At 46.9% G+C, this 16,660-nt stretch overlaps 1 protein-coding gene across 1 annotated transcript; it reads left to right on the top strand.

Annotated features, from left to right (window-relative positions):
- The first annotated feature begins 1 nt into the window (after position 1).
- HAGH (hydroxyacylglutathione hydrolase) lies at positions 2-15,891 on the top strand. The gene is made up of 9 exons (XM_048494644.1): positions 2-207; positions 7,965-8,146; positions 8,441-8,505; positions 9,541-9,658; positions 12,265-12,373; positions 12,517-12,620; positions 13,660-13,761; positions 14,151-14,230; positions 15,577-15,891. The coding sequence occupies exons 1-9, from the start codon at positions 147-149 to the stop codon at positions 15,674-15,676; spliced, it is 921 nt and encodes a 306-aa protein (XP_048350601.1). The 5' UTR covers positions 2-146; the 3' UTR covers positions 15,677-15,891.
- Positions 15,892-16,660: the final 769 nt, after the last annotated feature.

Below are 16,660 nucleotides of genomic sequence, written 5' to 3' on the forward strand. Positions count from 1 at the left end.
GCCTCCGCCGGGCGCGGAGGGCCGGTCCTGGGGCCGCGGAAGCGATTGGCTGGCGGAGGCAGGACGGGCCGAGGGGCCGGATCCGGCTGCGCCAAGCAGAGCGCCCGCCTGGCGGGTGGGGAGCCCCGGGGTGCCCGGGCCGGACCATGGTCGTCTTCTGCGGGCGGGCAAGAAGCGGACTGCTGCTGCTCTGCGGGCTCCGCTCGGGTAAGTGGGGCCGGCAAACCCCCCACCCCCCACCCACCCCCCTGGGCATGCCTGCCAGCCGGGCACGGCGGACGAGAAGGGGCCGCTCGCCTTTTGCCTCCCGGGGATCTGGGGACTGGCGGTGCTGCTGCGGAGGAGAGCCCTCGCGTGGCAAAATCCCAACACTTTGGCCAACGCAGGGCCCAAACCGGGGGCCGGGACAATCGGGCTCGGGTGGGACGCGTGTGAATGTGAAGACACGTGTTCGCGCCTGCGTTTCGTTCCCTGGCCCTTCTGCATCTGCAGGATATGCCGTAATGCTAGTAGGGCTTCTTTCTCTCCCCAGCGCCCGTTTGCCTCCCCACCCCCCTTCCTGTTACGACCAACTTATTGATGCTGCCTCTGCTTGCTTTGGGATCTTTCGCTTTCACCTTTACCTGTCGTGTTTGTTGTCGGAGGTCCCGCCGCCTTCCCTGTGATGCAGGTGTCAGCTGGCAATGTTGCCCGACCCTTATTGCCTCTGGAGGAGCAGAGCAGGAGCATCCCCTTCTGGGGTAGGCCTGGGGTCTGGGGATCTCCTGGGATCCCAGCTGATCTCTAGAGATCAGTTTCGGCTGAGAAACTAACCGCTTTGGAGGGTGGACTCTGTAACATTATATCCCGGCCTCCAAATTCCCCGGTAATCGCCACGCTAGCTAGACCAGGAGAACCCGAAAAGAAGAAACCGCACCAAACAAATAAAGCAGTCAATGAACTCTTTTCTTATGTCTTATTTTTATAAAATCAGCGAATGTATATATACAATATATTTAATCGTCACAATTCGTGCTTACAATGACAGTATGCCGCTCAACTCAAACTGCGCCTGGCATTACACTGTAAAAATTCAAGACTTTGGGGAAAATATCTGTGTGTTGCTCTTTAAGAGAGAACAGGTTTGGGTCGAGTGCTCTCATTGTAAACATGAGTTATGATGATTAAATAGAGCACATATAATAAGCTTTTATAATCATAAGTCACAGGAAAATATCCTCTGGAGATGCCAGCCACAGATGCAGGTGAAACGTCAGGAGAGAATGCTACTAGAACACGGCCAGACAGCCCGGAAACCACACAGCACCCCAGTGATTCCGGCCATGAAAGCCTTCGACAACACAAGAAAATAATTTATCATCAGCCTTATGTATTTGGCACAGTTTCTTCCTTTCTAGGTAGGCCTGGGGCACAGCTGGTCCCTGAAAGTCAAATGAATGGGTGCCACCCTGCACAGCTGGATTAGGAACCTAGACAGGCTTCGCAGGGCCCAGATGTGGGCTGAAACATTTGCAGGGTTTTACAGCTGTGGAGCACTGCAGTAGGGAATGGTGTCCCTTGAGGTTCATAACACTCGGCAGATGTTTTGAGTGATTCTTTTGACAGAAATGTGGCACTGTCTGGGCCGGAGAGCTTTTGAGCTGCGTGTGGAATGGTTATGTAATAGGGTTCCTTCGATGCCGTTGTATGCCAAGATAATTTTAGGATTCTTGGCATAGGTTTACAGCCAGTGGCGGGATCCAGAAATTGTAATAACAGGTTCCGATGGTGGTGGGATTCAAACAGTGGCGTAGCGCCAATGGGGCTATTGGGCAGGGAGGTTGCTTTAGCAACCCCTTCTCGGCACTCAGAAAAAAACAGTAACCACTTCTCTAGAACTGGTTGGATCCCACCTCTGGTTACAGCTTACTATTAACGGCGCGTTTTTCAGTTTTGTGAAATCAGTTCACATGTTACAGTGGTCCTGGAAGGGAGGTTACTATCTTTCCTGTTAACACAGACTGGGACCTGAAGCTAAGAGGGAATGTCACATTCCCAAGGTCAGACTGTGGAAGTAGGAACTGAGCCCTTTTTGTCTGCGGACAGGTTCAGATTTTGTGACTATGACAAATTCCCTTTCGAGCTGCACTTTGTGTCTTACAACCCTCCTGTAAAGTGGGGATAACTGCTGGCTTTTGTTTATTCACTCAACGCATTTATTAACCTATTGTCGAAGGCTTTCATGGCTGGGATCACTGGGGTGTTGTGGGTTTTCCGGGTTGTATGGCCGTGTTCCAGTAGCATTTTCTCCTGACGTTTCACCTGCATCTGTGGCTGGCATCTTCAGAGGACCTGATGGCAGTAAAAACAAGCATTATTAACCGCCTTTCTTCTTTAGGAAGCCTAGGTAAAATACGTAAACAGAAGAACATACATTTAAAATCACAACTAGGGGCTGCCAGTAAATGTAACCAGATGCAGTCCTTAATGAAACAGCCCTGTCCTACCTTTCAGGTAAACGGTCAGGACAACTGAGAGCATTTGTGCTGTGCTTTGCTCAGTGTCTTTTGTAGGTAGTGTGTTTTCTTCCACATTTAAAGATTCCTCCCCAAATTTTCTGTGGGATCGAGAAAGTCCTTTTGTGCGCATTAAACACAGCCAGAGAAGCAACCCCTGGAGGGGCAGGGTGGGAGGGTGAGCGACAGACGCGGGTGAGAAACAGGTTCTTCGGCTTGGAGAGCCACCTCTGTCAGCAGAGAGCCACCGCTGAAGTGATTCAGCACACTTTGGTCTATGATTCAGCACATTTTGGTCTGCAGCTCAAAGTCCTGGCTGGATGCAGAGACCTCGTACGTCTTAGCATAGCGTCCTAAAACAACCTTTGCTTCTGCTTCGGGTTGAAGCCAGCTCATCCTTCGAACCTCGCCTAAATCTTGCGTCTCTCACTTCCCCAACCCTTTAGAGGGGAACCTTCTGAACAGGTGAAGGGGAAGGCCCAGGGACCGGGGGGCAATGATCATAGTAGAACAAACAGTGCCCGAGGAGTTTTGGCTGAGGCCCCGATTCTGACTCATCTTACATCCAGGGTCTGACAAATGCTTGCAGGTTTGGGAGGGGTTGGCCTCTGAGTTGGAGAAGCTGCAATCTTGAGTTTGGTTTTCCCTGGAATATGCAGTCTTGACCGTGGTGGGATTCAAATAATTTAACAACAGATTCCAGTAGTGGGATTCATTTTTTTTAATTATTTTTATTGTATCATTTGAATATTCCATTTTATATTAATACTTTTCTTCATTCGTTTTCAAACAATACATGTTCCCCTTTTTTCCCCTCCCCCCTGTATTTTCTTCATAATTTTATCAAACAGCAGTAAGTTCAATCTTTATAATCTCTTCTCCCATATCTCCTCATTGACCTCATCCCAGCTTCTTTCATCCAGTCCGCATATATTGCCCATATTTTCAAAATTTCACTCTGTTTATCTTGCCACAGTTTGTTTTTTGTTATTATATAGAAAATGTCCAGTGTCACTTGTTCCCCAGTAGTGGGATTCAAATAATTCAAATGGGATTCAAATAATTTAACAACTGGTTGTTTACAAACACCATTTCATCAACCGGTTCTGCCGAAGTGGTGCAAATCTGTTGAATTCCACCACTGGTCTTGACTTGCTGGCGATTCCCACAAGTTCGATGGCCCCCTAACTGGAACCCTTGGTCGCCTCTCTCCTAACCATGAGGGAGAAATGAAGCTGGAGTGAAAGACGCTTCCCGCGCAGCATTTCACAGCTGATTCAAACACACAAATGCTCTGTTTAGCTCTCACAGAATTGCTGTTCATGTGTATTTGAGGCGGAAAGCTGGTAACATTCAGATGTTTGTGCTGTAACTAGAATCCCTGACTGTTGGTAAGAAGTTTGAATACCGTTTCAGAGAACGCTTTAATAAAGATGGCATTCTGGCACAGCAGTTTCTGTACCGCATGATCAAAATGTCAACGTTGCTATCTTTCCACCCTGCAATTAAATGACGCTGACAGTCCAAAGTGCTTTGCAAGGGAGGGTTTCCCCAGGTGAAAATAACCTGGTTGTTGTGGGTTTCGGGGGCTTTACTCCAGGAGTAAAACCTGCCAGACCCCAGCCAACAGAGCGGGGGAAACCCACAACAGTCAATTGGTTCCAGCTGTGAAAGTATTTGGCAATACACTGAAAAAAGCTCACTGTACAAATTCCAGTGGTGTGTTCGTAAGAGACAAATTAATGGCAATCTCTTTCTGTTCCTGTCGATTTCACTCTTTGGAGGGGTCTCTTCCTTGTTCCCGTACCTGCAGATTCAGCAGGCGCGTATTTTCAGGCAAGCCAGTGGCTTGTAACTTTAGACCATCTGTTACTTAACCTGCTTATGGAGGTCGGAAGGAAATACGTGCCAAGTGACACAGCCCCAGATTTGCTTCTCTGCAGGTGAAATGCTTCTGGGTCCATTGCAGATATGAAGGGAAAGTCTTCCAGAGGGCATTTCTCCCCTTATCTGGGCGTGACGCGCTATCGTGCTGTTTCCAAACAACAGCACAAGGAGGAAGTCGCGAAATGGTAGTTGATAACATTTTCAAGGGGAGGATTAGATTCGATAACATCTGTTCGTGTTTACTCGGGTGTCACTCACATTGAGTTCAGTGGGAAATATTTCCAAGTAGGTACAAGATTGCAGCCTGGGAGACCCTTTCCTTCCTTCTCTGTCCGTGCTGCCAGCTTTGGGAAACATATCCAGAAGTATCTACGTAAAGTTGCACCGTTGAGCATTAAAGTGCCCATTTTGCAGATGGAAACAGGGACTAATACGCAAGTTCTAATACGCAAGTGGAGCCCCAGAGTAGAAAGAAAGCATGAAGGGGTTGTATAAGCAGATGACCCAAGCTGTGAGGATTCTCAAATATATACAAGCAGATAACTAGATGGGAGCAGTAGTGGCGTAGTGGTTAAGAGCAGGTATACTCTAATCTGGAGGAACCGGGTTTGCTTCCCCGCTCTGCCGCCTGAGCTGTGGAGGCTTATCTGGGGAATTCAGATTACCTGGCACACTCCAACAGATGCCAGCTGGGTGACCTTGGGCTAGTCACAGTTCTTTGGGGCTCTCTCAGCCCCACTCACCTCACAGGATGTATGTTGTGAGGGGGGAAGGGAAAAGGAGTTTGTAAGCCCCTTTGAGTCCCGCTTGGACCTGTCACTCAAAGAGATGTGACTGAACGCTGTTCCTTGGCAGAATTATTCTGCCCTGAACCCACCGAAGAACTGCTTTAGTGGAGTTTCCTTGACAAGAAGTCCCACTGAGTTTGGCTTTCCAGGAAAGAAAGCCCTGCTATTTGCCTCAAATGTCATAGTGGAGCATCATGGGAACAGTTGGAGCAGCCCCTCAGTGGAATGGGCTTCCTGGGCAGGTGGGGGGGCTTTCCTTCTTTGGAGGTTTTGAAGCAGAGACTAGATGGCTTCTAGTCGTGAGGTGGAGGGCAGGAATGGATGAGTCCTTCATCGGCTCTTGTGGTCCTTTCTTACATGTCGATTACCACTGGAGGTTTGGGTCATCTTCTGGACATGGAGCAGATGGCACTGGGAGTGTGGGGGAAGGTAGTTGTGAATTTCCTGCATTGGGTTGGCCTGGATGACTTAGAGATCGCTTCCTACTCTACAGCGCCTTCCGCACATGCAGAATAATGCGCTTTCAATCCACTTTCAAGGCACTTTGCAGCTGGATTTTACTATGCGGAACAGCAAAATCCACTTGCGAACAATTGCAAAAGTGGATTGAAAGTGCCTATGATAAGTGTTGGATGGTGCTGTCCAAGTTTGTTGATAAAGCATTTCAAAATGGAGTTCAGAGGAAGCTTTTAAAACAGAGTTTGCAGCATTGTTTGGGATTTGGTCTTGAGTGTTTCCAGTCTTTGGTTCGTTGTGTTGTTGAACTAGCAGAACAAGATCTGACAACCACCTGAGCGTTAGAGGCATCTGCTTAGTTCATGTCCCCCATTAATTGTGTTCACTCAGCTTACTTCCATGATAGCTGTTTTCTCTGTGTTTTGACAGTTGAACCGTCGCTGGTCCCAAAATTCTCTCCTTTGCTCACTTTAAGGAACGTTCCTTCACAGACTTGGCCGGGGGGGCTCATAACGGCTACTACTTTCCCAGTTTGGGACTCCACCGAGTGCTTTCTTTGGGCTAACACTGCCATTTTTCATTTGCCTTTCTTTTTAAAAAAATTGTAACGAAATAATTTGATTTTACCAACAAAATTTACAGAAAAGAAAGATTAAAAGAACAAAAATTAAGTAAACAGTCAAGCAACAATTAAAAAAAACAATTATAATCAGACCAGAATTAAGTATTAAATAGATCTGCATTTCTAATCTTATAAGCTTCTTAATCACATTAATAAAAATGAACTAACATTAATAAAAATGAACTAACATACTGAAAAGGACCTACCTTAGTCTTTAATCGTTTAAACAGTCTAATTCATTTTTGCTGCGTTCTCATCGACTGTGTTTTAAAAGGAAATTAATGGACACATTCATATTATTTGTTGAAGAAAGGAAAATATTACAATATTTCAAAAAGTCCTTGCCCTATAAATGATATTTACTCTTTACTTGGAATTGTCTGTTTTAAAAGGAAATCAATGAATACATTCATATTATTTTGTAGAAAGGAAAATATTAACAATGTTTCAAAAAGTCCTTGCTCTATAAATGATATTTATTCTTTACTTGAAATTGTTTGCCTGCCTGCCTGCCTGCCTGCCTGCCTGCCTGCCTGCATCTATCTATCTATCTATCTATCTATCTATCTATCTATCTATCTATCTATCTATCTATCTATCTATCTATCTATCTATCTATCTATCTGTCTGTCTGTCTGTCTGTCTGTCTGTCTGTCTGTCTGTCGGTCGGTCTGTCTGTCTGTCTGTCTGTCTGTCTGTCTGTCTGTCTGTCTGTCTGTCTGTCTGTCTGTCTGTCTGTCTGTCTTCTGTCTTCTGTCTTCTATCTATCTATCTATCTATCTATCTATCTATCTATCTATCTATCTATCTATCCGTCTGTCTGTCTAAAAGAAGTATGCTCTATAAATGATATTTATTCTTGAAATTGTCTGTCTGCTCCTGCTCACTGCCTGCCTGCCTGCCTGTCTGCATCTACCCATCTATCTATTCATCTCTCCATTCATCTATCTGTCTGTCTATCTATCTATTCATCTATCTATCTATCTGCTTCCCATCTATCTATCTATCTGTCTGTCTGTCTGTCTGTCTGTCTGTCTGTCTGTTCAGTTCAGTCTGTCTGTCTGTCTGTCTTGTCCATTGTCTGTCTGCCTGGTCTGTCTGTCTGTCTCAGTCTTGTCTGTCTGTCTGTCTCTGTCTTCAGTCTCTGTCTCTCATCTATCTATCATCTATCCATTCCATCTATCTATCTATCTATCTATCTATCTTACTTCTCCATTCTATCGCATTTACTCCATTCATCCGCTCGTCTGTCTAAAAGAAGTATGCTCTATAAATGATATTTATTCTTGAAATTGTCTGTCTATCTCTCTTTCTATCTGTCTGTCTATCTATCTAAAAGAAGAGTATGCTCTGTAAATGATATTTATTCTTGATTTGAAATTGTCTGTCTGCCTATCTTTCTATCTATCTACCTGTCTGTCTATTTATCTAAAAGAAGAATATGCTCTAAAAACGATATTTATTCTTTACTTGAAATTGTCTGTCTGTCTATCTCTCTATCTGTCTGTCTGTCTAAAAGAAGAGTATGCTCTATAAATGATATTGATTCTTTACTTGAAATTGTCTGTCTGTCTGTCTGTCTATCTATCTATCTAAAATAAGAGTATGTAATTCACTTAAATACACAAACTGTAACCTCATATGCCTAAGTAGATCCTTCCATTCTGTAATGCTTTAAAGTTCAGCTCCCAACCATTTTTCATTTGCCTCCTGAAGGTCTGCCACAGTTTTGGGCCAACTTCCTCCATACAGATTTCGAGGGAAGGCCATCCAAAGTGGTCTCACAGGCCAACATGAAGGTGGAAATAATCCCTGCCCTGACGGACAACTACATGTATCTCATCATTGATGAGGAAACCAAGCAAGCCGCTGTTGTGGACCCAGTGCAGCCCCAGAAGGTATGGGGAGCGAGGCTGTGGCTCAGTGGAAGAGCATCCGGTTGACAGGCAGAAGGGACCTTGGCATCTCCAGTTAAATGGACCAGTGTGTGGGCGATACCCAAACTACAGGATGTCTCCCAGAACAGAGAAACCCAGGTTACGCCTGTGCCAAGTGACCAACTGGGTTCCTTGTGTGGTTATCCATGCCCGTTTATGAGTTACCCTGGTTTCCCCAGGGAATTGATCAGAGGAATTTTATTGCAAACAAACAGGCAACAGCATTAACAATTCCTTCTCTTCCTGTGTCTACAGGTCTTGGATGCAGTCAGAAAACATGGGGTAAAACTCACCACTGTTCTAACTACCCACCACCACTGGTAAGCTTTTTTGTTGTTAAGTTATTTTTGTGGCTACCACCACCACCTAGCCTAGGGGTGAAGAACCCATGGCTCGAGAGCCGTGACAAGGCTCTTTCTGTTCTTGAGACCATGGGTTCCCAATTTTAGAGCCGAGCTCTAGCCAGCCCATCTCCTGCTCCACCCTGCAGGCAGTAGGGATGTAGTGCACCAACTGCTCTGCAGTCGGTTTGGCTGTGCTGCTGGTTTCCTCTCAGCCCATCCTGTTGGAGCTGGGTAAGGCCTCCGGTGGCTTACAGGCGGTGGGGCCGAAAGCCACCAAGCCATCCTTTGCCCACCCCATAGGCAGTAGCAGGTGGGCTGATCCTACATGCCTTCTCTAGAATGAGCGGAGTAAAGTGTAAAACCCCAATATATATTGTAAGTTATCTTTATTTTAAAATGTCAAAAATTATTTGCGGCTCCAAGGAAGCTTTTCCCGTGGAAAGTCAGTCCAAATAGGGTTCTTTTGAGAAAAAGGTTCCCTACCCCTGACCTAGCCTCTTTCTCACGTGCCATAAATGGCCATAGCTAGCTACAGAGGTCAAGTATATCATTTTTCCTTTGGGGGTGATTTGGGGCACTTCTACCGTGCCGGTTTTAACTGGTTTAATTTCTGTTGTATTTATCCAAGGACCCCTGAGATTCGGGGTTTGGGTTAAGAAAAGGAAGTTCTAACAAAACCCAGTCTGTGCCTCTGTAATCCAGAATTCTCCTCAGGAATGAGCAGTGAATTTAATTTCAAAACTTAATTAAACTTGTGGGAATCTTGGTGGCAGGGGATTACGAACTGGAAGGAACTGACCGATAGCTATAATCTGCTCATACCATAGGATTTCCCCCTCTTGTGTGGAACTGAACACACTTTTGGATTGGGCTAGAAGATAAATTTAGAAATAAATAAAACAAACGACGTCTGGTCCGCATCACGTGGGCCTCACGCAGACGAGAGCTTGTCAGCGAACCACCTCTTGTGTGTTTTCATCATCTCCAAAGTCTGCCGTTTTGACCTTCTAGGGACCACGCTGGTGGCAATGAAAAACTGGTTAAGATGGCGCCAGGGTTACCAGTGTACGGGGGAGATAGCAGGGTTGAAGCCCTCACGCAGAGAGTCTCTCATCTAATGTCATTTCAGGTAACCATTTGAAAAAAGGGGGAAAGCACACTCTAATCTGGAGAACCGGGTTTGATTCCCCTCGGGGCCTGGCTACTCTGAGTTGTGGAGGTTTATTCTGGTGAACCAGATTAGCTTTGTGCACTCCAACACATGCCAGCTGGGTGACCTTTGGGCTAATCTCAAGCAGTTCTTCTCGAGCTCTCTCAGCCCCACCCACGAATTTCTCACAGGGTGCCTGTTGGGGACAGGGAGATTGTAAACCCCTTTGAGTCTTCCTTTACAGGAGAGAAAGGTCTTATAAACCAAACTCCTCTTCCCTCCTTCCTCCTCTCCTCTTCTTCTTCTTCTTCTTCTTCTTCTTCTTCTTCTTCTTCTTCTTCTTCTTCTTCTTCTTCTTCTTCTGTCAGACCGACATCCCATCCAATTGCTAATGTGCACAAATGCCACTTTGTGAGTTGTGGGTTTTTTTCTTTGCACACCTCAGCTCTTGACTTGCAAAGAATGGCCCACTGGCTTAGAATGGCTTTGTGGTCTGCTTATTTGGGGAGGGGGATACCTTACGGGGCGGGGAGGAACCCAGTTTTGTTGTGGCTGGCAAAATGGCTCCTTGTGTCAAACGAGTTGGCGGGTCTGTTTGCTGCAAATGTGGAGCTGCTGTGGAAAGGTTGGGGTTGGGAGGTTGGGTTGGTCTCCTGTCTTGTTTCCTATTTGAAGCTGGCTGTAGACATCGGCCTTAAGAAGTCTGTCCCAGCTGCTGACAACAGCTGAAAGGGTCCTGAGATGCTGCAAGAAACGCTTTCTTAAGACTCTGTTGGTCTCTCTCTGCCTGTGGAAGCTTTCTGCCGCAAATGACCCTGATGAGGTGAGGGTGGAGAGGAAAAAGATACTGCATCAGGCTAGAAATGCAGCCCCCTCTTGACCTTAAGAGACTCATTCTAAGGTTGACAAGCTATCCTAGGGAAGCTGTGTGGGCTTTTACTACCAGGAATTGTGCTCTGGTGCCTAAGCTATCATGCTCTGACCTTGAGGAGGAGCAGAGAATGCTGTTGTGTATTTGTAGGCCTTGGCAACAGCTGACATGTTTAGAGACCTACATACCCACAGCTAGCAGAGGTTATATGGGATGATATCGTGAACAAGATGCATCTCCTATGTTTTGCTTTGATGCTGCTGCATGCTTTAAGTTCTGCAGGTCTCTTCAGCTAGCAAGCTGGGTGCTCACTGTCTGCTGTCTTTGCTGGGGTGGGTGGGTAAGGATTGTATATCAGGAGGGGGCAAAGCTTCAGGGTTTAAAAGGCCCAGATCCCCAAGAGATTGTCTCCTGTGTCTTGCTGAATTGAGAATGACCTTTGCTCTCTGGAGTCAACTGCTAGCACCTTTTAATGATTTCATGCATACACCAGTTTAGGAGTGAGTGAGTGAGTGAGTGAGTGAGTGAGTGAGTGAGTGAGTGAGTGAGTGAGTGAGTGAGTGAGTGAGTGAGTGAGTGAGTGAGTGTGAGTGAGTGAGTGAGTGAGTGAAGTGCCGTCAAGTCACTTCCAACATTTGAACGACCATGTAAATTAATCTCCTCTAGTTAACAACCTTGCTTAGGTCTTGCAAAGTGAGGTCCGTGGCTTCCTGGAAAACATCCTTTCTCCATATTCTGTTTCTCCATAGCCTCCGGCTCAGAGTTCAGGTTGCGCATCAAAACCATCAGATGCTGTTCCTTTGACAGCCAACCGTTGCTTTTCGTGATCCACGCAGTCAAATGCTTTGCTGTGAAGAACCACAGTCGCATCTTGATGTGTATGATGAGCAGGGAGGATTTTGGGGTAAAACTCTGGAAAAAGGAGAGTGTAAACCTTGAAATTGACGTGGCAGTTTCTAAAACCAGAGCCCGTTTCTTCCTGCCTTTTCAAAAGACCTGCTTGCTTAATTTTTGCTCTGTGCCCCAATAGCACAGCCGGTCCTCACAATAGCTGCTTTAATAGTTGTCCCTGCAGCTGAGAAACTCTTCCTCCAGTGACTCACCCAAGTCCAAACCTGTGTGCTGTTTGGATTTGCTCTTTCTGCGCAGAATTTGGGGGAAGAACCAGAACCATTTAATGTTTTTTTTCCAAGAGGGTTTACATTGACTGTTGTGTTTGTATCCCCAGCCATCCCAGACCTTTTTGGGGGTGTATACATGTCTGTGTGCTGACTGCCTGTTGGCCAAAGTTTTTAGTTCTCCAGTGTGAATGATTCAGTGGTTAGAGGTTTTGGCTGATTTCTGGAGCAGCTCGGCTTCCCCGCATCCTCCTCCTTTTCTTCTCGTTCTCCTGACTCAAACAGATTGAGATCCAACCCCCTTACCAGCAGTCACCACAGCCAAATATAGAACGACTGCATTACCTATGTGACCAACATTCCCCTCCAAGCCCACCTTTGCGTTCTGCCTGAGGAGGAGCTCTGTGCCAGCTGGAAGTCTGCATGCTTGCCCATACCAGCCAAATAGTTGCCCAGGTCAAAAGAGTACCTTCGGCATTGGCTTACTCCTGTTTTCCTTTGCTTCTCTCTGCCTCGGAGGGTGTTTGGAGCGGAGAATTGCTCGGTTGTTTTTGCGGACTTGCCGCTGACCGCCGGGGCACTCCTGTCTTTCCTAGGTGGGCTCCCTCAACGTGAAATGCCTTGCCACTCCCTGCCACACATCTGGCCACATCTGCTATTTCGTGACCAAGCCCAACAGCTCGGAGGCCCCCGCCGTGTTCACAGGTAAGGAATCGTTTGGGATTCTGCACCGCCTGGCTGCAACCCACGGACCACTTCATAGCAGCTGAGCCCCTTCCTCGGTCTTGCTGTCCCCGGTGCGAAGCTACATCTGGTGCTGTGTGCTCTCTCTCCTCGCTCTCCCCCAGGTGACACCCTCTTCGTAGCCGGTTGCGGGAAGTTCTTCGAAGGAACCCCTGAGGAAATGTACAGAGCCTTGATTGACATCTTAGGACGCCTCCCACCTGAAACGGTACCTTGCTGGCTCTCTGTTTTGGGGGCAGGGTGGTCTAAAGTAAAGTAAGAGATGCTGTGGCTCAATGGCAGCGCATCGGCTTGGCCTATAAATGGTCCCAGATTCAATTCCCGCCATCTCTCTTCAAAACGATGAGGTAACTGGCCATAAAAAAAGACCTCAGTCTGAGGCAGAGGAAATGATACTTCCGTTGATGGACTAATTTGGCATAAGGCAACTTAATCTAATAAAAGGAACTATGGGAATTGTAGTTAAGTCAAGGGCCTTTGATACTTGCCGAGAGAAGTCTCTGAAAATGTGCTAACCTGCCAGTCTTGCAAAATAAGTAATATTTAAACCAATAATAAATTGGAATACAATTCTATCTTTGTGTTCCCAGCAACAACTCAAAACATGGCCAGTGTAGTTCAGCAGGTTAGCAGGTAGGCTATTTGGCTATAAGACCTCCGGATTTGGTTTTTATTTTGATGATTCTTTTTCAAGCATCAACATATATTCAAATACAAACATCTCACCTGTTTTTACAGTTTTCAAAATCGTCTTGCATGTACAAATTAAGAAACTCCAGCTTGTCAAAGTGAAAAGCCAAGAACTTTTTCTGGGGATCTGCCAAAGCAGAACTTTGGGTGTGGGTGGGTGGGTGGTGGTAAAAGGTGGAGTGAGGAGTGAGTGGGAGGGAGGAGGAGTGGAGGAGGAGGTGAGAGAGAGAGGAGTGTGTGTGTGTGTGTGTGTGTGTGTGTGTGTGTGTGTGTGTGTGTGAGAGAGAGAGAGAGAGAGAGAGAGAAATGCTCCCTTTTCAGCACCATTTTGCAAACTGGCTGCGTGTCCCTCCCCTTCTAGCGATTATGGTAAAACTGGAAAAAAAGAAGGTGGTTATTGTTAATCCATGCTACATGTGTGTCTGCCGAGGTGTTCAGTCTGAAGTTGAAATGCTGACGGAGCCCTCTTAACCTCGGGGGTTTTCCAGGATGAGGCAGGAATGTTTGTCTTGTAACTTGTAACAGTCCTTTCCCCCTTTCCCCTGATTTCCTCTTAGAAAGTCTACTGCGGTCACGAATATACCATCAACAACTTAAAATTTGCCCGGCACGTGGAGCCCACCAACAGCGCCATCCAGGAGAAGTTATCCTGGGCAAAGGCAAGTGGGGTCACCCGCTCGACCTCTTTGGGAGGGTTTAGGGGGCCTTGTCTCTGTGTAGCCCAAATTAGTGCTCCAGTCCTTGAATCCTGCATTTCTCCCTCGAGGGAGGGTCCAAAGAAGGGGAGCTACTCTTGGTCCTGTGGGAGCCTAAAGAGGGAAATGTGTACCCTAACTGTACTTGAAATATCTTTTTGATACGTAAGACGTAACTTCAAGACAATTTTAGAACGACCCAGAAGTTGGAGGCAGGGTTATTCCCGGGGCGACTACTGCTGGAGATACCATTCCATGTTTTGGGGGACGGTGGAATACCCTGGAGGTGGCCCTTGGGACCCCTCTCGGGATCCAGAGAGCTTTTTTGAACTCCTCTTTTCCTGTTTCCCCAGGCCAAATACGACAGTGGTGAACCCAGCATCCCATCCACCATAGGAGAGGAGTTCACTTACAACCCATTCATGAGAGTCAGGTAATTGGCATGTCCTTTGTTGTGGGAAGCTCTGGATGAAGAAGGGGACAGTGGGGGAGGGGCATCTGTTTTGGGGCACGTCTGGGTGTTAACCAGTTGTCTGAAAGGGAGAAGCAGCTCAGGATATCCCTGGAGTTAGGTGGTTCTATGAGACCTGGAGTGATGCTTGCTCGAATCTCCCCTTGACCATCAGAGTTTCCTGAGGTACCTTGGTCCAGTCCCACTGTCTTTGTCTTCGCCTACCTCACAGGGTTGGTTGGGAGGATAAAATATGAAAGGAGAACGAGGTTCACTTTTTCCAGGCTACCTGGAAGAAAGGTGGAATGGACTGTGCTCAGAAATACACCACTTTAAGATCTCTCAGATAACTGAAATCATTCTTTAAGTGTGGCTTTTAAGAAAACAGGCCCTTCACTTTTGTAGTGTTCCAAGCTTGAAGGCCAGCGTGGTGTAGTGGTTAAGAGCAGGTGCACTCTAATCTGGGGAACCAGGTTTGATTTCCCGCTCTGGCACTTGAGTTGTGGAGGCTTATCTGGTGAACCAGATTAGCTTGTACACTCCAACGCACGCCAGTTGGGTGACCTTGGGTTCTTCTGAGCTCTCTCAGCTCCACCAGCCTCACAAGGTGTTTGTTGTGAGGAGAGGAAGGGAAAGGAGATTGTAAGCCCCTTTGAGTCTCCTTACAGGAGAGAAAGGGGGAATATAAATCCTAACTTTTCTTCTTCTTATCCAAGGGGCATGGACTTGGTAATATAGCAAAAGCACACTTTGCACATGCTCAGACATTCTTTTATCATTGTGTCCGGTATCACCAGGAGGTTATCTTTTTGGTGCTTATCTTAAGTTGGTCAGCATCAGAGCAGCAGAAACAAAAGTCTTGCTGAGCCAGAGGCAAGGTCTAGATCACCCAGCGTGGTCGTTTCCCACAGCCATCGGCCAGATCATGTATCTGGAAAGCCCACAAAGGTGCTGGCTGACCCCCCCGTCCCCCCCCCCAGCCTCAGGACAAAGAGACTTCCACAACAAACAACTATTGACAGTCATCTCCCTTTCCACAAACATTTGTGATTGTAAAGGCAGCAAGACAACAAGCCGTAATGAATGTTATTTTATGCTGGTGAATCATCACCTGTTTGCTTGCATTGTGTTCACTTGTATCATGCAATAGTCTGAATGGTTTTGCGGGGGCGGGGACAGGGCTGGGTGGATGCACAGTCACGCTTCCAATCTGGTAAACCCTCCTCCAGACACATGACTATGGAAAGCCCTCCAAACGCCTTTGGCCTGACTGCTCGCATTTCAGTGTCTCACGTGATCCATCTTTGTGTCCCCCTCTCTTCTGCCAGGGAGACGACTGTGCAGCAGCACGCCCGGGAAACAGACCCCGTCCGGACGATGGGGGCTCTCCGGAAAGAGAAAGATGCCTTCCGAGTGCCCAAAGAGTGAACTCTAGGCCCTGCCTTCTCCCCTGCCCTGGAGAAATAATACACGTATTCATTTAGTTAGGGGAGGTCAGTTGCTGGGTCCTGTTTAAAATCGTCGCCCGTTTAGAAAGTATTTAAATTTTGTCTTAAAAAGGAGGGGGGAAAACCCTCAAGGCACTTTTTCTTTGTGGTGGTTGGAGATGTTCTATATTCTGTTTAAAAGATGTTGAAAACTGACTGTGTCCCTGGGATTTCAACTGGTGTGTGGCAAGATTGTGTGTGGTTTTCCTTCCTCCCTTTTTAACGCACACATTCTGGTTGGGGGGTCACAGCAATTGATGAATTCTGGTTGGGGGTCACAGCAACTGATGTTTGGAATTGCGGGGAATTTGGATTAACTAGGGCAGTGTTTCCCAACCTTTTCGACGTCGCGGTACCCGTGACCTCGCTCTTCATATCTCAGGGTACCCTTGAGGTTCCTTTGATTTTTTTTTTTGCATTTTTAGGGTTTTTTTCTTTTCGTTTTTGGCCTGGAGGTGGGGGGAGTGGCAAGCAGGGGAAGGAGAGGGGAGGGAAAGCAGCATTGACAGCCGCATTGTTTGCCTAAATTCGGCGTGGATTGGGGGAATTTAAAGGGAGAGCTCCCTTTAAATCTATCCCACAATCCCACCAAATTCAGGCAAATCAAACAATGCTGTTTTTCAATGTTGTTTAAAGAGAGCCCATGAGGCTTCCAACCCCCCCCCCCTTCAAAATCCATTTGATTCCGGGGGGTGGGGGGTGGTAGAATTGTCATGGTACCCCTGGGACGTGCTCATGGCACCCCAGGGTACCACGGAACCCTGGTTGGGAATCACTGAACTAGGGTGTGGTGGATTTCACCTTTTTACTGAATACAGCATGCCGCTCTGAGCTTTCTTCTCCTGTTCCTTTCCTTCTTTTGCAAGAAAGACCAACACCTGTGGAGCTTGGAACAAACCTTTCTGATGTGGTTCTTTGTCATATA

This window comes from Sphaerodactylus townsendi, linkage group LG04, assembly GCF_021028975.2.
Source record: "Sphaerodactylus townsendi isolate TG3544 linkage group LG04, MPM_Stown_v2.3, whole genome shotgun sequence".
NCBI classification, from domain to species: Eukaryota; Metazoa; Chordata; class Lepidosauria; order Squamata; family Sphaerodactylidae; genus Sphaerodactylus; species Sphaerodactylus townsendi.

Bases quoted from the DNA above. Each gene is read 5' to 3' on its own strand.
- HAGH (XM_048494644.1), top strand. From the start codon at position 147: ATGGTCGTCTTCTGCGGGCGGGCAAGAAGCGGACTGCTGCTGCTCTGC. The intron at 12,374-12,516 runs GTAAGGAATCGT...GCTCTCCCCCAG, and splicing joins GGCCCCCGCCGTGTTCACAG to GTGACACCCTCTTCGTAGCC. The intron at 14,231-15,576 runs GTAATTGGCATG...CTCTTCTGCCAG, and splicing joins AACCCATTCATGAGAGTCAG to GGAGACGACTGTGCAGCAGC.